This window comes from Mastigoproctus giganteus, chromosome 2 (genome assembly GCF_048544385.1).
Source record: "Mastigoproctus giganteus isolate SK-2022 chromosome 2, ASM4854438v1, whole genome shotgun sequence".
Lineage (NCBI taxonomy): Eukaryota > Metazoa > Arthropoda > Arachnida > Uropygi > Thelyphonidae > Mastigoproctus > Mastigoproctus giganteus.
Window position 1 is genome coordinate 132,066,726 of NC_143576.1, and position 23,993 is coordinate 132,090,718.

The following is a 23,993-nucleotide window of genomic DNA, read 5'->3' on the forward strand; positions in this document are numbered from 1 at the left end:
ACATTCTCTGCCTTCTTCCACTTATCTATTCCTAAGAGCAATAACTTGCCCCTAATGCCACACTGCTCCAATTTGTACAGCACTCATATGTGAAACAGTATCAAAAGATTTTCTGAAATCTAAGAATATATTAAGTCAAAATTATTTTCTGCACATCCAGTTATTATACTGCTGTGTCATAGTACCGAATTAGATTGGTCAGACAGGTTATATTATCTGGTCTTATGAAAAATGTTATCCTATTTTAAGAAATTCATGCTGTAACTGCATTACTTCTTTAACCAGTGACTCCATTATTTTTACTGGAAGAGAAGTCAAGCTTACAAGTCTGGAATTACTCACTTCACCCTTTGATCCCACTTTATGAGTTGGGGATAAAATTTCACATCTTGAGTTCACAGGGACTAGAGATCTGCATATGTAAAATCTAATGGAAATGGATCTAATGATGCTTAACTTCAGATGAAATAAATTACCTGTTAAGGTGGCTGAGGTGAAAAATTTGATGAAGTTTCAGAAGGAACTGGATGATCACTTTATGGAAAATGTCTAAGTTATTATTTTCATTATTATATTTATTTATTTTGAAGATGCAGAAAAGGTTCACTTCCTTGTATAATGAAACATTTTAATATTAATGCTGGCCACAAATTTTATCCTCTTATTATTGAGGAATATAGAGTACATCAACAAAAAATCAACATTAAAGTTTTCTTTACAGGCAATGAAATTCTGAAACAGGCTCCACACTTTACAAATCTATCCCCCACCCCCCACTGCACAAATTACAAAAGATTCAGTTTACAGCTAAACTACAACTGTTGCAAATATTACATAAGAAAACTATTATGACAAGTCAGAACATAAGGATGTGATCAGTACATCTTCTAGGAAACATATGTGACAGTGATGTGGCATAGCACACAATCAGAGAAGACCACAGATTAAACCCAGCTAACCCAAAAATTCTCCACAAAGTCTTGCCTCTTTGGTGTTGTACATCAATTCCCACATCAAAGAGGCAAGACTTTGTGGAGAATTTCCACAATGAGAAAAATCTGTAAATGCAATAAATAGAAACAAAGGGAGGGTGATAACAGTACAGTCAGTCCTCGTATAACACGTGTTTACATTACACGAATTCGATCATACACGATTTATAAATAGGGGAACGATATCTTATATAACACGAACCGAATTCGCTTATGCACGATTCGCCTTTGTGTTTACAAGAAATGGCAGTCGAAAGCGGAATCACCCCAACTGAACGCAACACGATAGGAATGAAGAGAAGATTCTGAAAATGTATTTATGTTTTTTTATATCAGTGAAGGGGAAACACATTTCACCATAATAACATAAAAACCCACACAATTCCAGCTATCGGTATTATCGCAAATGCAATTAGATCAAGTTTACTACCAGTTTATAACAGATTCCACTAGCAGGAACGCAACTGGAAATTATTTTTGTTTTATGGTAGTAACCCCCAGAAATGTGCTTTAGTAAAATGTAAGGTGTTAATAGTGCATCTCTGCCTTTACGGTGTTGTTTATTCAGTTGCTACACGTGCAGCTTTGTTTATGTGTACCAAGCGTGCCTCCTCGTTTTGTAATTTTGCTTTATTCCCTAAAAATTAGTAAAATACTTAAAAGGTGTGAAAAGGGAAGCGTCCTGGTAAAGACACTGCAGATTCAGAGAGAAAAAGAAAAGCAATATCGATAAACAGAGGCGGACTGGGTCAAAAATTCTTACCCGGGAAAATTTAGTGGCCTCACACTAGCGTTTATGGCCAAAATCACACCAGCCTCCGACCCACCGGGGTTTCCCCGGTAAGGCTTATGGCCATCCGCCTCTGTCAATAGAGAAAAAAATATGAAATTGTGAAACGCTTTGAGCGAAATGAAAGACCATGTGATATTGCACGTGCTACAGGCCTAAATGAGGCAACGCCGAGAATTGGAAAGAATGCAGAGAAAATAAAAACAACTTTCATAGCAGGAACAACTCAAAGGGTAATTAAAATCCATTAGATTAAGACACAAAGAATTGGAAGAGATGGAACAATTGTCATCTGTTTGGATAGAAAATCAAACAAAAAACAAGTTTGCTTACGATAGAAGCAAAAGCATTAGCAATATTTTATTATGTAATAGTTGTAATAAAATACGTATTTTATTACGATAGTTCGATTAATAGTAAAAAAATACATAAGTACAGTATTTTATTATGATTATTTATTGTGTTTGGTAATGTTTTGGTTACAAATGTGTGTTCAATCTTGGGTGGTCGGCACCTAACCCTATTTTTCCCATAGGGCCTGTTGTTTATATTGCACGATTTTGCATTGCACAAGGGTTTCTAGGAACACAACTATCGTGCTATACGAGGACTGACTGTACTCTCTGTTTGGCTGACCCTTTTCCACAATCAGTATCACTCAAATTGTTCATCCAGAAGAAACATTAATCAAACATCAGATAGGAAATGCACAAAACCCAGTTACAAAACACATTTACACAATATGAGAGATGTCAGACCTTTTGTGTCTTGGCATCTCTCATATTGTGTAAATAAGTCAACTGGATTGACACCCCCTATACCTCTGGGTACCTACCTGCTCACTGATGAGAAGTCAAATAACTGAAATAGTGCTGTCTGAGTAGTGGTACTCAGCTGAAAATAAATAACAGTAGTCGTCTTTAATCAGTAAGCATTACTTATTTGAAGTATAAGAAGGGCAACTGGTTGTGAAGGATTTCGCAATATGAGATGTCACAATATTGATGTCGATATACAAACTTTGTTTGTCTAAAAAATTTACTATGTAGTAATGATGCAAATACACTACCTAATGTCAGAGAAATTAACACTATAGATTCAATGTATTCTAAAACTTCTAACAGATGAAGTGAAACTACTTAAAATTTGTGGTATTATAATAATAATACCACAAATTTTAAGGCTTCACTTTTTTATAAGTCTTACTTCCACAGACGTTCCTCATGGAAAAGACACACTGTATCTAATGTTATTCACATTAAGAATAAGAAAATTCATAATACCTTTCACAACCATTAAGATGTCTTAAGATATTTTAAGTGGTGAATTTGTAATTCACTATGAATTTGATGTTATGTGGCCTGCACTCTGTAAAAGTTCTCATTCTATCTTAAATGTCATCTTCCATTTAGTACATTCATTTAAAAAATACCAATACCTTAATACTACCAAAAGAACTTTATTCTTTGTTCTATGTACGTAACTATAGAGACAACAAAAATAAGCATGTCACTTTAGAGATGTGTGTATTGAGTAGGGTTGCTGACCTGTTAAGTGTAATTACAATGGAATAAATTGAGAATGCCTGCAAGGTAAAAGCAGATTACCCGAAATTAAATGAAATTAAGGTTAACATAAAAATGATAAAAATGGTACCTAATGCTGCAGGTCCTAGAACTTTAACTATGTCTTCATAGGTCAGCAGCCAAAACAGTAGGAGCCACAGCAATAAGCAAGGTCTCTATTTCTGTTATGATGTATAAGTACGAAACGTATACATCATAGCTGACCTGACAGAGACCGAAAAGGAAGGAATAAAAAGAATATAATTAAAAAATAAATATTACTAATTATTAAATATTATTATTATTAATAAATAAATATTAATTCTGCATTTTACTTTTACTTTTATTTATTTATTTTTGAATTATATTCTTTTTTATTCCTTCCTTTTTGGTCTCTATCAGGTTGGCTATAATGTATGTGTTTCATATGTATACATCATAACAGAAACAGAGACCTTGTTTATAAATGTGGCTCCTATGGTTTTGTCTGCCGACCTTACGAAGACGTTCGTCCTAGGACCTACAGCATTAGGTACCATTTTTATTATTTTTATGTTAGTCTTAATTTCATTTAATTTCCGGTAATCTGCTTTTACCTTGCAGGCATTCTCAATTTATTCCATTGTAATTACACTTAACAGGTCAGCAACCCTACTCAATACACTGATAAAATACATTTGTCTATATTTCATTATGGTTGCTGGGTATTTCTGCTATAACTAGTAGTATTAGCATTAGTAGAGGCATATGATGCAAGAAAGCAAGCTTATTCAGCATCAGCCAAAAAAAAAAAAAAAAAACAACCACTACTCCCATTTCACCCCTCCGTTCGTTCGAAATACCTGTCCAGCTGAGCCTTAAATTTGTTTAGGCTATCAACTTCAACAACAAGCGATGGGAGTCTATTCCACAAACCAACTGCCCGCTGGCTAAAGGCAAATTTCCGCACATCTATCCGACATCTGTCCTTCCTCAATTTGAATTTATGCCCTCTCAGTTGATTATTCTGAGCAAGAGGAAGAATCCTATCGGCATTGAGCATGCTCAAGCCATTCAAAGCCTTATACACCTCTATCAGATCACCTCGCCGATGCCTAGTCTCCAGGCTCTGTAATTTGCAAAACTTAAGCCTTTCTTCATAAGAGCAACCCTTTGTTCCATTCACTAATCTTGTTGCCCTTCTCTGTACTCGTTCCAGCAGCTCTACATCCTTCTTGAAATGAGGCCTCCAGACCTGTATACAGTACTCAAGGTGTGGCCTGACCAATGCCTTATACAAGGGAATAATCACATCCCTGTCCCTGCTAGAAAAATTCCTGTATATCATTGACAAGACACCATGAGCTACTCTTGCAGCTCGTCTGCACTGCTCAGAGAACTTCATATCTGCCTGCACAATTACCCCCAGGTCCTTTTCATTCTCTACCACTGTCAGCGTAGTACCACAGAGTTGATACGTTGATCTGGGGTTACTGTTTCCCATATGTAGTACTTTACATTTGTCAATGTTAAACTTCATTTGCCACTTCTCAGCCCATCTGCTCAACCTTTCCAGATCCTGTTGCAGCAGCATAGTATCAGTAGTGTCCTTAATAACCCTGCCAACCTTGGTATCGTCTGCAAACTTGGACATTAAGCCTGATACACCATCATCAATATCATTTATAAATACAGAAAACAACAATGGACCCAACACTGAACCCTGAGGAACTCCACTAATAACATTAGTCCACGTTGAGCAGTGTCCATTGATTACCACTCTCTGTCTTCTGCCACTCAACCATCCCTTTATCCATAGCAGCAATTTGCCTCCAATGCCACACTTCTCCAATTTGTGCAGCAGTCTTCCATGCGCAACAGTATCAAAAGCCTTTCTAAGATCCAAACATATAATATCAAAGTTATTCCCTGCATCCAGCTCTTTTGTGACTGCATCATAGTACATACCCTGAGTCACAGCACTCCCATTAGCTTGAGCCTTTTGCTTTGCTGCTCTGGTCAGAGTCATGATTTCGATTTAAATATCAATAAAATTACAATTTCAGAACAAAATTAAAACCTTAAACTTGTATCTTAACACAGTTATAACGCTATATTTATTTTTCAGTATCGAGTGTTATCTACGAGTTACTTTTATATAACTTCCGTATCAAGTATATATTAATTATTTGTTACGTTTGTACTCTAAGTCGTTATATATATATATAGTTAAAAGTACAATTTAATTGACAATGAAGTTTAACAAGATTAATAGATCTACTGATTAATTGACAATATTATATTATGCACTATACTATACAAAGCTAATGCTATCGAATTCCGGATATGCTGTATGGCGTTTCAGTAACGAGTGTTATCTACGAAATTCCTTTATATAACTTCTGTATCAAGTTATGTATTAATTATTTATTTTTACTAATTATTTATGTTCCGTAACCTAAGTGGTTATATGTATAGTTAAAAGTACAATTTAATTGCCAATGAAGTTCGACAAGATTAATAGATTTTACTGATTAATTTTCACGTAACAATGGCGGCTGTTTATGAACGGTAAACACGTGGATTTGATACCCTTTCCGATACTAAGTAATACCTACAAATCTCTATCTAAGTTACTTTAACTTTAAGTACCGTAAATAGGAATATAAAGCTACTCTAGAAATAAGTTAATATGTCAATTTAAACTAATAAAGCAGAAAATAAATCAGAAAAAACTTCTCTGTTCCAAGAGCGGCAGAAAGGCACGTCCGCACAGGAAACCCTCGTCCTCCTATAACCAATATCCTGGATCCATAATCCGATTCTTATATATATATATAAAAGGTGCATATATATATATATATATATATATACCATATATACAATGTTAAATTAAAAGTAAAATTAAGAAAGAGAAAAAAAAAAATAAAGAAAGAATGGTAAACATATTAGCACGTTGAAAACAAAATGTTGCCTAAAATGTAAATTAATGAAAGACAGTAAAATGGAAAATACAACAAAAACAAAAGGAAGGGGAGAGAGGGGAAAAAATGGAGAAAAAGAATAATGTGGAAAGAATAAATACCGAAAATTTGGAATATTTTAAGTAACAGGCAAATATACCATAAATTTTATGGTATATTTTATGAATTTTACAATCTTTTTATTTTTTTTACAGCATATATGTTTTTTTTTAAAATATTCAAATTTTTTGATAAGTATTCTTTCCACATTGTTCTTTTTCTTAATTCCCCCCCCCATTACTTTCTTTGTTTTTCTAATTAGTTTTGTTGTTGTATTTGCTGTTTGCAGCACTTTTCTGTTTTACTCTCATATTTTAACTTAATTTACATTACTGTAGATATATATATATATATACAGGGTGTCTCAAAAATATTGGTACAGACGTTTAAGGGAGGTAGGTAACATCTAAAGGGATGTGAATCGCATAGGAACCCATAACCGGAAACGTCACGGGAAAGTAGTAGCAGAGGCACAAGAAGCAGAAATGACACAAGACAGTAATTAGTGGCAAACATTTATTTGACATAATATTAACAATAGAGTACGAGATGGATGCATTACATGATGTTACAACAGATGCTCGAAGGTTCCACCATGAGACACGATGCATGCGTGACACCGATGCAGCATAGATTGGCGAACACAGTCGAACATACCTGGAGTTTCTTTGACAGTAGCAGCAGCGCAGACGAGTCTCGACACAAGATCCATTTCTGTCTCCACAGGCAATTCATACACAATAGATAGATTTGAGGCCCCCCCCCACAGAAAGAAATCAAGGCTTGATAAATCAGGTGAGCGTGGGGGCCAAGCAACGGGTCCACCACGGCCAATCCATTGATGCCCAAAACGCCTGTTCAAATGGTCACGAACACACCTTCCATAATGGGCAGGCGCCCCGTCATGTTGAAACCAAATGTTGCATCTCACATTTGCTGGAACATCCTTAAGTAACCCTGGTAGAACTTGTTCAAGAAAGATCCGATATTTAATGTAGTTCATGCGGAATGGTAACAGGTATGGGCCAACTAAGCAGTCACCGACCATACCTGCCCACACATTTATTGCAAAGCGATGTTGTGCGGCATGAGGGCGCACACCGTGTGGGTTGTTGTGAGCCCACACATGAGCATTGTGCTGATTGAATAAGCCTTCCCGAGTGAAATAAGCCTCATCCGTGACCAAAACATAGGCTGGAAAATTCAAGTCTTGAACACTTTTTTGGAGAAACCACTGCGCAAAAGCCACACGTGCCGGATGATCTTGGGGGAGCAGTAACTGAACCCTTTGGAGATGGAAAGGGGTGTAAGGAATCGTGGTGCCAGACACGCTGTACACTGCTACGAGACACTCCTAAGGCAGAGGCAACGGCACGTGTGCTAGTAGTAGGATTATTCTGGACGGCATTCAACACACTTTCTTCCATGGTGGGAGTTTGCGTCGAATGTGGTCTGCCCACACTACTCCTGTTACCTCTAAATGACCCATAATTGCACAAATTTTGATGCACATGTGCAAACAAATGGTGGTCCGGTACATGTCTGCCTGGGAAGCGTTCTCCATAAATTCGTTGAGCGGCTCGTCCATTGCCCTCTGCTGTTTTGTTATTTGGTTTTTAGGAGCATTAGCAACTAAGGCCATATTGCTCTGGGATATGCGGTGGTCATTCCCTGACCTTTCCGCATCCTCGATATTTGGTGGTGATGGGCTCGAACCCAGGTCTAATCAAGAAGCATGTGCTACGCACTGCTGCTCCTTCCCACCTGGCTACGGAGGCACCCTTTACCCTCTGCTAATCCATACACTAGGTGCATGTCTGCCAGCTCACAGTTCGTATATAGATGCGTGCTCTTCGTGCAGCGACTACTGCTTGAATGAGTAAACCAGAAATTTTCCCTCTCGTGAACTGATGAACAGCACCGTGTACTGACTTACGGTGACGTTTCCGGTTATGGGTTCCTATGCAATTCACATTCCTTTAGATGTTACCTACCTCCCCTAAACGTTTGAACCAATATTTTTGAGACACCCTGTATATATATATATATATAAGTTAATTAAAGGAGGATGAAAATAGAAAAAGAGCTACAAAATGTGGATTGGAACTACAAAAAACACAGAAAAATATAAAGAAGTACTAATTGCTGAAAAACTCGGGATGATTTCAATTTCTTCGTCAAGGATCAACCATCAAAATCACTTGAAAGACAGCAAGAATAAGGCCTCAGTATTTTTTTTTCAGATATTTTTCTTTGTCTTTCTATTTTTTTCGGATATTTCAGATATACAGAGTGTCTCAAAAATACACGGAATAACTTCAAAAATGGGTTCCTCATATGTAGACAAAAATATTTTATATCAACATAGTTCCGGAAATGCTTTGTTTCCGAGTTTTGAAGTCTGTCTATGACACTTAACTGTTCACATCACCTTATAGTAATTGTTCAAAATGTCCACCTTCTGCCTGAATACAGGCCTCACATCAACGTTTCATGGACTCGCGAAGACTATGCCAAATTCCTGGCATGTTTCGTATTGTCATACAACCTGCCACAATTCGATTGTGGAGAGTTTCCACATCAGCTACCGGAGTCGAATACCCCAATGACTTTAAATGGTCCCACAAGAAGAAATCTAGTGGGTTTAAATCAGGTGAGCATGGAGGCCAGGCAGTTGGTCCATCCCTTTACTTCAGGAGTCGTAGATCTTGGTCATCCTGTGTCGGCAGCACGAGGTGTAAAGGTCCCATGTTCACAAAGGCGGTGATGGATACCTTCAAATGTTTTCCTGTCTGGACATCTTCATTCTGGGAAGCTTTCGTAGTACAAACGACGAGCCTCCAGAGCACTGCCGTCCGCCAAACCGTACATAACCGCTTGCTCCTGATTTGAGTACACGGTCAGAATGGAAAATCACCAGATTCTGTCAGTACCTTGTGATGAAGGAAATCACCTGCGGGAAAAAAGACATTCCAGTTAATAACTCGGGAACCAAGCATTTCCGGAACTATGTTGATATAAAATATTTTTATTGTCTACATATGAGGAACTCGTTCCTGATGTTATGCCGTGTATTTTTGAGATACCCTGTATATCTGAAATAGAGATATACATGAATAACTGAAACTTTACCTGAGATATTCATATCAGGATATCCCAGATAAAGTTTCAGTTAACAATGGGCCCCTGCTAAAAAAAAAGGCCCACTGTTTTTGAGTGCTGATTGAATTATATTCTGTAACAAAAAAGTCATAATATCCTCTGGTCTGGAGTTGTTGAAGGGTATAAACAGCAAAACTTTAAATTTGTATCAATATGAGCAAGGAATATGGTAATGGGATGGATGCTTGATTTGTTTTTTTTTTTTTTTTTTTTTTTAAGGAAGAAACTATGGTATAATTTTTCAATACGATTTGGCTAATATGGTAAAAATATCGTATAATTTTTTCAATAGCAAGATTTTGAAGTCCTTTATTTTTAGAAAACAATCCCTATAAGTATACATTTTGTTGAAGCTCAACCACTACTAATACTAACAATATATAAAAATACCAATACCCTTGCATCCAGGGACCCAGATTAATGCAGGAGGTCCCAATGCAGAGCTATCATTAGGATATCCCCACATTAACTAATGAGTTGCAGTTAGCAGCCCATGGAGTGTCCATAACTTGCACTTGATAAAGGGGAGAACATATTCCCTTCGACATTATAGTCATTTATGTTATTTATGTGCACTATGTGAAATGACAGGAGGGTTTATTTTCTTAGTATTGTGGTTTCACTGATTTTGATTTGAAGTTATCTGAAAGGGTTCTACTTGGATATTGCCTAAAACTGTGTCAAATATCCAGTTTGATGAAATATCCAATCCATTTTAATCTAAGTAAATATTCATACATCTGAAATATTTATAAATATTTAAATATGATTATTTTATTTAATGTGCATCTAATTAGCTGTAACCTTTTTATTCTCCATGATGTCCATAACATCTGCTATGTATGTAAAACATAAGTACTACTAATGTTGCGGATGACGATATGATAATGATGTCTTAAGTACTAAGATTAAATTTATGCTTAGTAAGCAGTACATGGCACAAATCAAATAATCATCTAAGACTTATAATTTAGCAGGACTCATGATAACTCACAACCTTGAATTTGTTGTATTAATTATATTATCTTTTGAAAAAAAAATAGCTATTCTTAAATAAAATTTGTTTTGAGAATCCTTATGTGATTTTTTTCCCCTGGACTTCCTTTGTAAGGACCTATAAACAGATATTTTGTCTAAGCCTGAAAATTTACAAACATATTCCTACCAACAATAACCCAAAAACTAGAAATACAGTAATAAGTAAACAAGACAAACTCTTATGCAAGAATATAATGCTGGTTCATCAACAATCTATGATATCAAGGCACACAGAAATGAGATGATGAAGTCTGTTGTTGCTGCTGCTGACTAATTTTATATAGTTTTATATAAATGATTTAAGCCTGCAGAAGGTACTTCAACCTCCATCCATTGCTAATAGAGAACAGCCAAATATTCTTTCAAGCATAATTCATGTTTATATGGCTTTTTATTTTTGAAGACTCGAGGAATTAGAAAAAAAAAGAGATAGTAAATCTAACTTCTGCCTGAGAAATATATATCTCCTGCTCCTACAGAACCTTTTCAGCAGTAATCCTTAAGCACTAGTCTGAATGAGTTAGGTGAACATATAGAAGATGAGCTTTTAGACTCAGAGAAAGGCAGAGAAATTATGACGACTCCACAAACTGACCAACCAGGTGTTTTTAGTGTTTTGATGAAAGGATACTTTTAACATTGGGAAAGTTGGGTGAAGCAATCATAAAATCAATGGAAAGAGAGTTAAACTGAATTGAATACAAGTGTTGCAGTAAGGCATCTTGAGGGTTCTTGAGAATCAACTTGAGGGTTCTTTTTTGTGTGAATGCACTGATCTGGAGAAGTCAGATCAAATCTACTTGATTTTTTTAGTGAAGTAATACAAAGTTCTGGTTCAGATAATAGGATAAATAACTGTATGCTTACAATAGTTATTAAGATGGGTGCCAATTCCAGTCATTCTACTAGTGGTAATGTTACAAAGACAATCCTGGGTAAGAGGCCATGTTTGACTAATGTAAAAGTCAAATCAGAGAAACTAGGGACAATGTTGTACAAGCAGAACCTCTACAAGTTGGTAGCACCAGAGATGTGGAAATGATAGAATCTAACCCTTTATTTAAAGACTCTGGGCTATCAGTTAAGAGATCTCCTAGGTTAAAGCTAACTGTTATTATTTATAATGTTGATCAGAGCTAAGGGGAAACAGATCTAATGAAAGATTTATATGTGTAGAATTTAACTGATTTGGACGATTGAGGAAGAGGAATTTTTTAAGGACTGTAAATTGCATTTTTCTAGGTTGAATAAATTTGGTTGAGAACATAATTAGTTACTGAAGTTGTCTTCTAAGGTCTGTAGTCTACTGGAAAATTAGATCATACCTTCTTTGGCCGAAGAAGCCATAGATTTAAGTGCTTTTATTTAGTGATGTCTTACAGATACTTCTGATATGGCCACTGCAGAATGTCGTCACAACCTGATGTTTCTATCAATGATTTATCATCTAAGAAAGAGACTACCATATAACTGTTTGTCACTTGAAATAGACAGATAGAGTGATGTGAGTTACAAAGAGGAAAGGAAGAGTCTATGGACAGAATTAGTAAATGGTGGCAAGAATGCTGGAGAAACTTGTGCAAAAGGAGATGTAAAAAATATTTTTTTATGATGGTAAATGCTAATGGTAAACAGTGGGCAACTTGGTTTAATCCTAATCTCCATACAACTTATCTTTTGACTGAACATGATTTGTATTTGCAAAGCTAAGGGAACTGGGAATCACTGAGTGCACTCTATGTACTTGTGAACTCCCAGAAGATTGGAACTATCTTTGACGCTCCTAATCTCCACTTCCTTAGTCCTGGATGTGAACAAATGTTAGTTAGTACAAAAGAAGATTGCTATGCACTTCGGAACTTTGCAGTCCAACTATTCAGGAGGAGGAAGATCTTATTGCAGCTGGAGGAGCATGAGCCAATGCTGAATGATGGTTAAAAAGGGCATGATGTGCTACATTATAATGGATTATTATTATAGTTGACAGGGTGGATGCAGGATTAGTGGTACCATTATGATTATAGGTGGGAGTCTACCCTATGAACACCTATAATTTATAAAGAACCTCAAGATACAACCTCCAGATGCCTCTTCCATTGACTCATGAGCCTAATTGATTGAATGATTTGGGGGGGGGGAATTCTCATACTTGGCTCATTGGATTAGGTCCACAGGTATAACTTCAATGGCTCATTGTGTAATTATACTGCTCTGAATGATCTAAGTGGCAGATTGTGCCATTTCTACAGCATGAGTTCCACTGTTCCAATTGGCCAAAATGGCCAATTATGCCATTTCTATAGTAGGAATTATACACTTACGGTGCCTGTTTGTCAGTATTAGTGGAGCATAAATCTTCAGCCTAAATGGCCCATTTTGCTATTTTTACAGCAGGAATTACAGACTCATGGTGTCTGTTTGTTAATATTATTCTTGGAGCTTCAGCTGTGAATAAATGTGATATTATACTACAAACATCAGACTCATGGCACCAGCATGGAGCCAGAGCCGGATTTAAACTTGTTGTGGCCCTTCACCGGTTCACTGTGACAATATTAAAAAAGAATTTTTAAGGTAGAGCGAGGTCCCTTGTAATATGAAGTTCTAAGCTGTAGCTTGTTTAGCTTATGTGTAAATCTGGCCCTGCATGGAGCATAGTCCTTCAGCTGTGGAGACCTGTGATATAATGATATCAGCGTCAGTATCGGCATGTTGTATCAGGTAATTCGAGCAGTTACTGAGGAGCCTCTGATGCTTTTTGGGCGGGCTTGTATTGGAGAAAATCGGGGGGATCCAGTAGAGGGATAAACCACCATGACAAGCCTGCTGGATGGCATTGTGGTTGCTTTCTTGATGGATGACCTGTGCTGCTATGGTATTATTGTGGGTCCAGGGATATTATTATTATTATTTTGGTTTTTAGGAGCATTAGCAACTAAGGCCATATTGCTCCGGGATATGCGGTGGTCATTCCCTGACCTTTCCACATCCTCTGTATTTGGTGGTGACGGGTTCGAACCCCGGTCTAATCAAGAAGCGTGTGCTACGCACTGCTGCTCCTTCCCACCTGGCTACGGAGGCGCCTGGGTCCAGGGATAACACATAGAGACTGATTGAGGTATTACACTTTGCTGTTAACTGCTCCAATGTTGGGACTGCTTAGGTTTGAGAACAAAGTTGATTTCTTCATTGTGACCATAATTCCTGGCTTACACTTCTACTTCCTGAATTGGACTTCTACTAATGATTTTGAGCCTTCATGGTGGACCTACAAGTGTAAGTTGGAATTTTGGAGGTAATCACATTCTTATGTTGGGACTTTTATGGTACCTTAATGGTATTACATTGTGATATGGGCATTACAATGAGAAAGAATTGACCCTCATTGAGGGAATATAAAATCTAAGGTACTTGTACATCAACTTTAGTGGTTGTACATGTACAGAACTGTAAACAGGTGGCAAGGTTGCCAGGAAAGCTGGCTGGGATGACCTAGTACAATAAATAAATAAAACAAGGAAATAATCTGTTAAAACTGCCTAACCACAATAAATGTAATGTGCAATTAGTGGTCACTCATATCACAAATGCCAAACTAAGAGCGAAAAATCTGTGTTTTTAAGTGTCCTTCTTTTCGCTTCTTTTCTGCCCTTGTCGGTAGCAAAGTTGGCAGAATTGCTATCCTCCCCACACTGGGTGGAAAAGACCTGAGTTTGAGTCCAGTCAATGATGTGAAGAATTTTTATGGGCCTTTTTCACAATGTGGCTGAGTTAGTTGGTCTCAGATGAGTGTAGCATGGTTTTTTTCCCTCTTGGAAACTCAGGATTTTCATCCAGCAAACAGAAAATTGATTACAGAAGCAAATAAATTTACAGACAGTATATATACAGAGCAATATGGCCTTAATCGCTGAATCCTAAAACCCTACTACTACATCTTGTCCTTCTTATATTAGAGCTCTGGATTATGCTAAACTGAGAACTGAAACTAAAACCTTCGATCTTTCTGAATCTTACAGTATGGATTTGATACAGGTACATCTAATTGCGTTGCAGGACATATTTCACACTTCTGATATGTGAATTGCAGGCACAAATTAACAAATTCATGTTGTTGTTGTTGTTGTTATTTGGTTTTTAGGAGCATTAGCAACTAAGGCCATATTGCTCCGGGGATATGCGGTGGTCATTCCCCGACCTTTCCGCATCCTCCGTATTCAGTGGTCACGGGCTCGAGCCCCGGTCTAATCAAGAAGCTTGAGCTACGCACTGCTGCTCCTGCCCACCTGGCTACGGAGGTGCCACAAATTGATGTATATTAGGTACAGACAATGACATATTCATCAATGAGGATAATAGCTTAGTTTTGGGATTGAACTGTAAGTGTTGTATGAATAAATGAATATGAGCTGTGTACTGCAAAGTTGAATGGCTGACACATCTGCAAGACTGGGTTTTTTTTTTTAATTCAGACCCCTTGCGGGATGACAGGACTTTTCCAAATCCTAGTTCTGTGGGTAGAATTATTATTTTTTATATAAATCCTCTCTTCCTGCTTTGGAAAAGCTATTGGTATGTTTACATCATATGCTACAGCAGCAGATTCTGGCCCCCGGCTTCATGCACCAAGGATGAAAACTGGATGGTTACAGTTTCTGCAACCATTGGGTTAAGAGGCCAGTCAATCAACATGAACAACATAAACCAACATCACACTACAACACGTGCAAACTGCTACACTGATTGGTCTTTATCTTGTAAATTTCTTCATATAATACAGGTGAATGTGCCCTAGGTTGGTGGGACTACATGCACCTGTAGCAGCAGATGGAAACCAGATGGTTAGATCCTTAGTTCAAAGGATGGAGTGCCTTTCTGTATGCTTGTTTGAGGCATGTGGAATTCAAATTCATCTTGGTTACAAAGAGAAATTTGAATCATAATGGACAATCCAGATGATCAATTATGATTTGAGAAATATATATATTTTTTAAATCTAGAAAAGTTTTATAACAACTCTAAATATTAAGGAGGTTACTCTACAAAATACCAACCTCTGGTGATTTAAAGTTAGCTGATATCTCTTTTATCTGCTTTACTTCAGTGGCTGTAATACCGCCAAGCACAATAATTACCAGTAGTGGGCATTCACGGGGATGGGGCTTTGCAACATTCATAAAGAGACTGAAAGGAGAAAAAGAGACAGACCTTTAAAATTAAAGATTATTATTATATATTATATTTATAATCTATTTATAAACATTTAAATGCAGTCATTACTTTTACCTGAAGCCAGTTCTTAAAATATCAGTAAAGCTGCTAGAGTGTAATTCCAAGTCTGGCAATTCATCCAAAAATGGATTGAAAATATCTTCAATAAGTTGTTTCAACAGAGGTCTATACACAGCTGGAAGGGCAGGATCCTCAATTTCAAAGAGAAATCTGGAAGCACAGTGAATTTGTTACAAGACTAGTATAGTAACATCAGAACTTAAACTGAACAGAATATAAATACACAAAAAATCTGAGTTTGCCAACTTACAATCAAAAAAGTTTTATAAAACTCTATAACTCATATTTGCATCAAGTAAATTAAATATCTCTCTATACATTAAAAAAGTTTTCCTCCTGGTAATATTTATTCAAGCCAATGGGAAAAGAGAGAAATGTGGGTGATGTGGTACAAGTGGGCAGGGCAATTACATCACTATAAATTCTCAGGTAATCACACAGGTGATTTCCCGATTACATTTCGATCAGTGTGTTATAATGTTAGTATATTAGTATAATTATGATAGGGGTGTAGAAGATTTGACTTACTCGGTCATACCTTTATATTTTACATGGGACAAAACAGGAAATAAATGGTGTCTGCATAAAAATGTGTAAAGTGGTCACTTGGTTGAACAGCGTCACACTGCAAGATGTTGAGAGGTTTCATTTGAAATTATTGTTATGTGAAGCGAAACATCTAAGGTGTTTCTAAGATGTGAGAACTGTGAATGGAGTAATGTACGAGACTTTTCAAGAAGCCGCTCGAGCAGCAGGTGTAAGCAAATTGGTTTATCATGTGAAGGAAACTCTCTCTCCAAAGCAGCTTCAGTAATGATGCCAAGCAGGTTAAGACATTTTTTTGTATATTTGATATTGGATGGGGGTTGGCAAGCAGAGTCTCCTAGTTATTATTAATATTATCATATTTATAATCTATGACATTTAATCACATTCATTTCTTTTGGCACTGATAAGCAAGTGACTAACCAGTGCCAAAAGAAATTAAATTTAGAGTTGTTTCAATAAATTTTAAGACAGCCCAATGTAAGATGGATCACAGTCCATTCTGAGCATAGTATAAGTCAAAATAATTTATCAGCTACATCCATCATCCAGGTCAACATATGGTGCCTGATTGAATTACAGAACATATCTTACTTATCCATTCAAGAATATTTGAAATACATACACTGAGCCACTTTATTAAATACACTTATCCTTTTCATGGAATGGAGCATAGAAACATGACATGCTCCACTAAGTGATATGGTGCACCAATAAGCAGGAAAACTGATACATAGGGATGCTTTGTGCAATTCAGTGTTAGAATGGGTAAGTTGAAAGATTTTAGTGACTTTGAACATGGCATGGCACAAGAAGCACTGGTATGAGCAGTGGCACGTTATACCTTTATGGAGCCTAAGGCAAAATGGAATTTGAGAGCCCCATTTATACCTTTATGGGGACAAGGCAAAATGGAATTTGGGGGACCCATCTAAAGAAAAAACTAATACAGAACATTTTCAATTTCATTTTATTGTGGCAACAAGACAAATTATATGGCATAAGAACTAAATATAAAATTTCATACAAATTGGTAAAATCATATTTGAAAAAAAAAAAAAAAAGAAAATTTTCAAATTAATCTTCAAGCAAAGTTCATTGACCTTGGCAGGCAGAAAGTTCAGTTCTGATAAAAATCACTTAAAAATATTAGCAAAAAACAGCAAATGAGTTTTTGAAACAGTGATTTTGAGGCCCCTTTGATCGGGGCCTTAGGCAGATGTCTTTTTTGCCTATAGGATAACACGCCACTGGGTATGAGTATCTCAGAAACTGTAGCCCTGATGGGCTTTTCACATATGACCATGTCTCAACTGTATCAAGAACAGTCCAATAACCAAATAACATCTAGCCAACAGCAATCCTGTGATCAGTTTGTTTGTTTGTTTGTTATTTGGTTTTTAGGAGCATTAGCAACTAAGGTCATATTGCTCCGAGGATATGCGGTGGTCATTCCCTGACCTTTCCGCATCCTCCGTATTTGGTGGTCACAGGCTCGAACCCCGGTCTAATCAAGAAGCGTGTGCTACGCACTGCTGCTGCTCCTGCCCACCTGGCTACGGAGGCACTCCAGTGATCAGAAACAGCTTGTTGATGTGAGAGGCCAATGGAGGCTAACAAAACTTATGCAAGGTAACTCAATAACAACAAAGTGCAAGGTACTATCAGTCAATAACAACAAAGTGCAAGGTACTATCAGTCAATAACAACAAAGTGCAAGGTACTATCAGTCAATAACAACAAAGTGCAAGGTACTATCAGTCAATAACAACAAAGTGCAAGGTACTACAATAACTGGTAGACAAAGAAGCATTTCAGAAATGCACTTGTTATACTTTATCACAGATGGGGTATTGCAGCTGATGATCAAACTGGGTTCCACTTCTATCAGGAAAAAAACAGTAAACGGAATGGAGACAACTGTCATACAACAGGCCAGTATAGTGTAAGCTGTTGGCTTATTGCTGACAGAAAGAAGGATCCAGTCTAAATGGAAAAATAAATGCTTTTATTTAGCTTTGAAGATACAAGGCATTGTCACAAAAATAAAGCTGCACTGATACACAGAATACAAATTGTTCAAGTTAAATTTATTCATATGGTACTTTATAAGCTGAAAACAGAAGATAAATTTTTCAAAGGTTTGTTCTTTGTGATTAAAATGGGGTGTTGAGTCTATCTACCTATGATTACCTTATGGAAGTGATTACAAGTTTTGATGAGAGAAGAGTGTATTTTGTCCAAGGAATGATGATATTTCATATACACTGTTATATGAAATTTCAGGAAAATATAAGAAGTCCTTTTCTATGGTTGTCCATTAATTGTAAATGGCACTCCAGAATGTGAAACTGATCTTAGTCTAGTCATACAGTTATTCAAGAATTTGGCTATAGTCCTTGGATAAACATAAGAAAACATATAGTTGCCTATATGCTTTGTTACTTTTTTTTTTATCCTGCCAGGTGTCAACAATGCAGGCTGGTGGTGTAATGGTGATGGGGGGAGGGTTGTGGTACAGACTGAGTCCCTCATTACCAGTGGAATCTGGAAATTGTTTCATATCAGGTGTATCTCTTCATGACTGCAGTGTATTCATCTGCAAATGAGTTCTTCACATTGCAAGGCTAGAATTGTACAAAAACAGATCCTGGAATGTGAGAGTAAATTCATCCACCAGATTCATCCATGAGGCTTTCTACTCTTCAGAGTAGAAATCTGCAACCACCGAATTTTCATCAACTGTGGGAAGCAACTAAGTCATCACTGATAAGCATTCCTGTAGCATGCTTTTGATTGATATATTCTTGAGTCCAACCACAGTGAGCTCAGGCTTTTCTGAGGTTTAAAGAGGAACCTACTCACTATTAGATTATTAGGTCACTCAGTGAATGGTACTCTGGTACCATATATGTGTTGAAGGAGGAGAAAACAAAAGATCTTTATTGACCGATTTGAATTTCTGTAAATTACAATTTTCAAGAAATACAAGCAACACCTTATACATAGGAAGGAAAGTTGTTCCAGGGAACAAAAGTATTAGGCTTTTTTTTTTTTTTTTTTTGTAGCAAAGAAGTTGAAGGGATAATGAAACTGAAATGAAAGAAGAGGGAAATTCATTTTTGCAAGTTTGGGATTGAATTGTGAATGGATGTGAATCAATGGTGTTGATTCAAGTGTTCAGATATTCTTTTTTCATTTTTTTTAATGAAACTGAAATGAAAAAGAGGGAAAATATTTTTGCAAGTTTGGGATTGAACTGTGTATGGATATTGAACGGTGTTGATTCAAGTGTTTTCAGATATTCAGATCCTTTAACCCTGGATATCCAGGACCTTGACAAAGAGGAGAGGCAGTCATGCACCTGAATTTCTGAGTGAAACTTTTCAACCTTCTCCATTTTTTTTTTTTTTTTTTTTTTTTTTTTATCTTTTCCTTTAATTTCTAATACTTTTGCTTTCCCAATCTATTAGGGAACAAAGGGCAAGGGAATGCTCTTCAATTCTCTTTCACCTTCATCCTTCCACTTTTTCCCTAAACCCTGAAGTAATGCCCCATGGCTATAAAAACCCCTGTAAAAAACATTTTCAAAGGTAAGCAGTGAAATGTGGGAACTGGGGTTTCTTACCATTTTACTTTATTTATTTATCTTTTTAAGTGTTGTTATGCTCAATGCTGTGGAACCCAATTTTGGTAGTTGTGTATTATTAATTTTTGTTATTTAAGTACAACTGGTTCCTCACCTTTCCAAAGTTCACAAGCTACCTGACTGCTTTATTTATTCTTTCTGTCACAGAAGATTCTGGGCACTGAGGATATATTTATTCTCCTTGTACAGGTTTGGACTTAATGCAAGTTTTTTTTTTTGAGGGGAGTGTATATTTCTCTTAGAATAATGAAGCACTTGATTTGAATTCCTAAACATAACAAAGGTTTATTTCCATATCAAAATTCACACAGTATTGTCTCATTTAATGCTAAGAAATATTATTTCCACTTTCCTTCTGAAATCGTATAACTTAATTAAAGTTAGCTACAGGAACAATGAAAACTTTCCTTCTGCCTCCTTTATACATATTCATCATACATTTTTTCCAATTAATCTAAAATTTTCTTTCAAATCCGTTTGTATGTGCAACACCTTTCCTCAAACAATCTCAGACTATACAACTCTCTGAAAGCAATCCTTTTACCCTTACAAAATACTACTCCTCTAGCCAATTATAATTTATGAATCAAATATCTACCCCTTTGTTTTTTTTTTCCTTTACAAACATATACAACTTTGGGATACATATATTCTCCCTAGAGCACTTATAAAATATAATCCTGAGCATATAACATATGTTCTACACAATGCCATTATATCAACGATAGATAGTATTTTCTCACTCTCTCTCTCTCTCTCTCTCTCTCTCTTTCTTTCTTTCTTTCTTTATCTTCCTACCTAACTCAGTTTCTTCTATTTATTAGTGTTCTAGGCCTACCTCAAGCTATCTGTCGACAAAATTAACAATTATCAGTCCTGAGTGGATTGTAACAATTAACCTATATAATTGCTGGAGACTTACTTTTTCTTGCCCTTTCTTTGTTTCACAGCCACCAGTAGATTGATCTTCCACTTCTGATCTTTTTACTCGGCCGTCTTCCTTGTACCTGGCTTACAGATATTTCAGGCATTCCTTTCCTAGATTCTCCTGTCGAGAAATCGATGGGCGATGGTCTGCATCCATTTATTTGCTTAATACGATGAGGCTTGGACGTCTTTAAGCATTCAGCAGGCCATTCATCAGACACACTTCTCAATATTTTTGTAACTATCTTCACTCCTCCCAACTTTACTTCAAACACAGGCATTTCTACTTGACCATTCTTTCAGACACGATGTTACAACATTATTTTTTAGACATTCACAAACCAAAAATTTTTTTTTCCAACGACCCGCCTTTCTCTTCGTGCTCCTGCTTTTTGTTTCTGTTCTCCCACCTTCTTATTAACCAATCACAATCATCTTCTCTTCCAGCATCTCTACTGTAATTCGTCCTTCCTCTGAAATCTTTGTTTTCTCTGTGTGCTGTATGGTTGGGAATTTCCCCCCTCCCCTAAGTACAAGGGTTGCAGACCCACTTTCTCCTAACTGTACTCTCCTTTAATCTGGTTCATTCCTCTCATAGTCAGAAACAGACACCCTTCTGTTTCCCAAATGCATTCTAGGATCAGTTTCATTGTATGTACCTGAAGCTTAAGTTATTTTCCATTACTCTACACATGCATAGGGTTAATGGCTAATTTGGGACGGTGACTTTATTCCTTTCCCTACATATCTTTCCAGCCATCACTTGCATTCCAAACTATTATTGTTAGAAATCAAACTTGCCATCCATTATCACATTCCAATTGTTCTGTACTTGCTCACATTGGCATAACTAATTAGCAATCTACTTCAAATGAATATCTGTGCAGATTTAGATGCAAAAGCACTTAACTTACCCTCTCTGTTTAAAAATAATTAATTTCAAAAGGCAAAAATTTATTATTTTTCTGGAGTTGTAAGATTGGGATCTTACAGAAGCTCACTTGTTCTTTATTTAAGGTTATTATCTGATTCACTTGCAAATAATATATTAGTAAGGAAGCATTTGTTTTACCTTACATGTATAGCAGATTTTGAAATGGAAGCTTTGTTCATTGTTATATTAGGTTTCATGTATGTGAAGTATTCCTAAACTTTTATACTAGCAATGTTTGTTTTTGCTTTGGATTTTATGAGAGAAATAAACACAGTGCAATGTGCTGTTGTCAAACTGCATGGACAAGTGTATGTCCATGCAGTTTCAATCTGCATGGACATACACTGAACTTTGTTAACCAATCATTACATTTTTCATTGCTGTGAGCATTTTAAGCATTTAATTATGATGTTTATGTGTGAACAATGTGTAAACATCAAATTTTGAAAATTCTGAGAAGTCCACTTCTGAAACATTGGAAACGATGCATCAGGTTGTTTAAGGAGAGGATTTCCTATCCCAAACTATGCATTTGGATAGCTTCATATATTAAAGAGGGAAGAGAAAATTTAGCAGACAATGACTATGTTAGAACTTTAACTTTTTTTGTTTTACCTTAGTGCTTGAAGAAACTGAGTCAGAAATGCATGCATCAGAACCACTGTGCAACCGTTGATAAACTTGCAGAAGCTTTAAAAATTTCACATAGAAGCTGACAGAATTTTAAGTGATGATTAGAACATGCATAATATGTGATGCTTCAGATGCATGCTTATGGGCAATGTAATAGGTGGATGGCAATGTGCACTGATTGCATAACAGCATCTGATAACATCTTCAAATGACAATACTAAGAAAGTCAAGGCATCAGTGAGACTGGAAGAAGTCATTACATTATTATTATTATTATTGATCTTATATTATTTCTCCCTGACTGGGGGATTCCACTCCGTGACGGTTACTGCTAACAAGTACACAGGGTGGTTGTAGTGTCTGGTGTTACTGTTGGTCGAGGAACTCTCTGAATATCCTACAGGTGTTCAGGATTGGACTTTCTGGAGTTCCTTGTAGGTGTTCTCTGGGAGACCTATTGCTGCTAAGCTGCTATGTAGAGTCTTTGGCACCATACCGGTGGTTGACATGATGAATGGGATGGTCGTTACTTCTTGCATATGCCACATCTCCTTGACCTCATGTCTCAGGTTTGTGTACTTCCTAATTTTTTTCTCATGGGTTTTCTGGACATTTCAGCATTGGGCACTGCTATATCAATCACGTAGGTAGCCTTTTCCATCTTGTTCACAAGGGTTATGTCCGGTCTGTTGTGCGGGATGGTCTTATCCGTTATTATTATTATTATTTTATTTATTTTATTTTTTTTTTGGATCTTACTGGATCCTCATTATATAGCGGTTGGTCCCATTAGTGAGTTCATATCAAAATGGTGAATAATTATATTGAATATAAGCAAGCAGCTAAGCAGTGAGGAATTAAAAATGTAACAAATGTTATGTAAATATTCCACTCTAGTACTAGGGTGCATTGACCAATTGCAGCAGTTAAGTGTAGGAAATGGGGTTATTAAACTATTTCAATGCTCATGTTGAAGTGTAACTTTGTTTTCAAACCTAATTTTTTTAAAAATATTTATCTTATTTATTATATAATATTATAATACATCGCCCTGAGTTGTGATGCTGGGGTATGTTTCTGTATTCCATTTTCTTTTAATGGGAATATATATATATATATATATATAAAGTATTCAGATATATATTTGCATTTAAGTTCAGAAGACAATAATTGAGTGAAGAGTTTTTTTTTTTTTTTTAAATCAATGTTTAATCAAAGCTGCTGTGCATCACTAAAAATGGCCTTATTCTTCATTCAGCCATTATAATTTATAGAGCAATTACCTGAAAAACATTTAGAAATCAATCCGTCTAAAATATGTATGTACATCCAAAAGATTAAATATATCTTGAAATTTTTTTTGTCTAATTTAATTTCTGTAAAGTATACTGTTAAACAGAATCAAAAAAGGCATATTCTAGGAATTTGGTGTTTGACACAGTTGGCAATGAAAAACAATTCAG

At 36.3% G+C, this 23,993-nt stretch overlaps 1 protein-coding gene across 1 annotated transcript in view; it reads right to left on the reverse strand.

Moving 5' to 3' along the window:
* Positions 1–23,993, reverse strand: part of LOC150089571 (sec1 family domain-containing protein 2-like) — a 200,058-nt gene that overhangs the window by 11,622 nt on the left and 164,443 nt on the right. Inside the window, exons 15-16 of the mRNA XM_090390034.1 lie at positions 15,836–15,991; positions 15,604–15,733 (exon numbers count right to left, since the gene is read on the reverse strand). Coding sequence (XP_090246160.1) covers positions 15,604–15,733; positions 15,836–15,991 — 286 coding nt within the window. The remainder of the gene's footprint in view (positions 1–15,603; positions 15,734–15,835; positions 15,992–23,993) is intronic.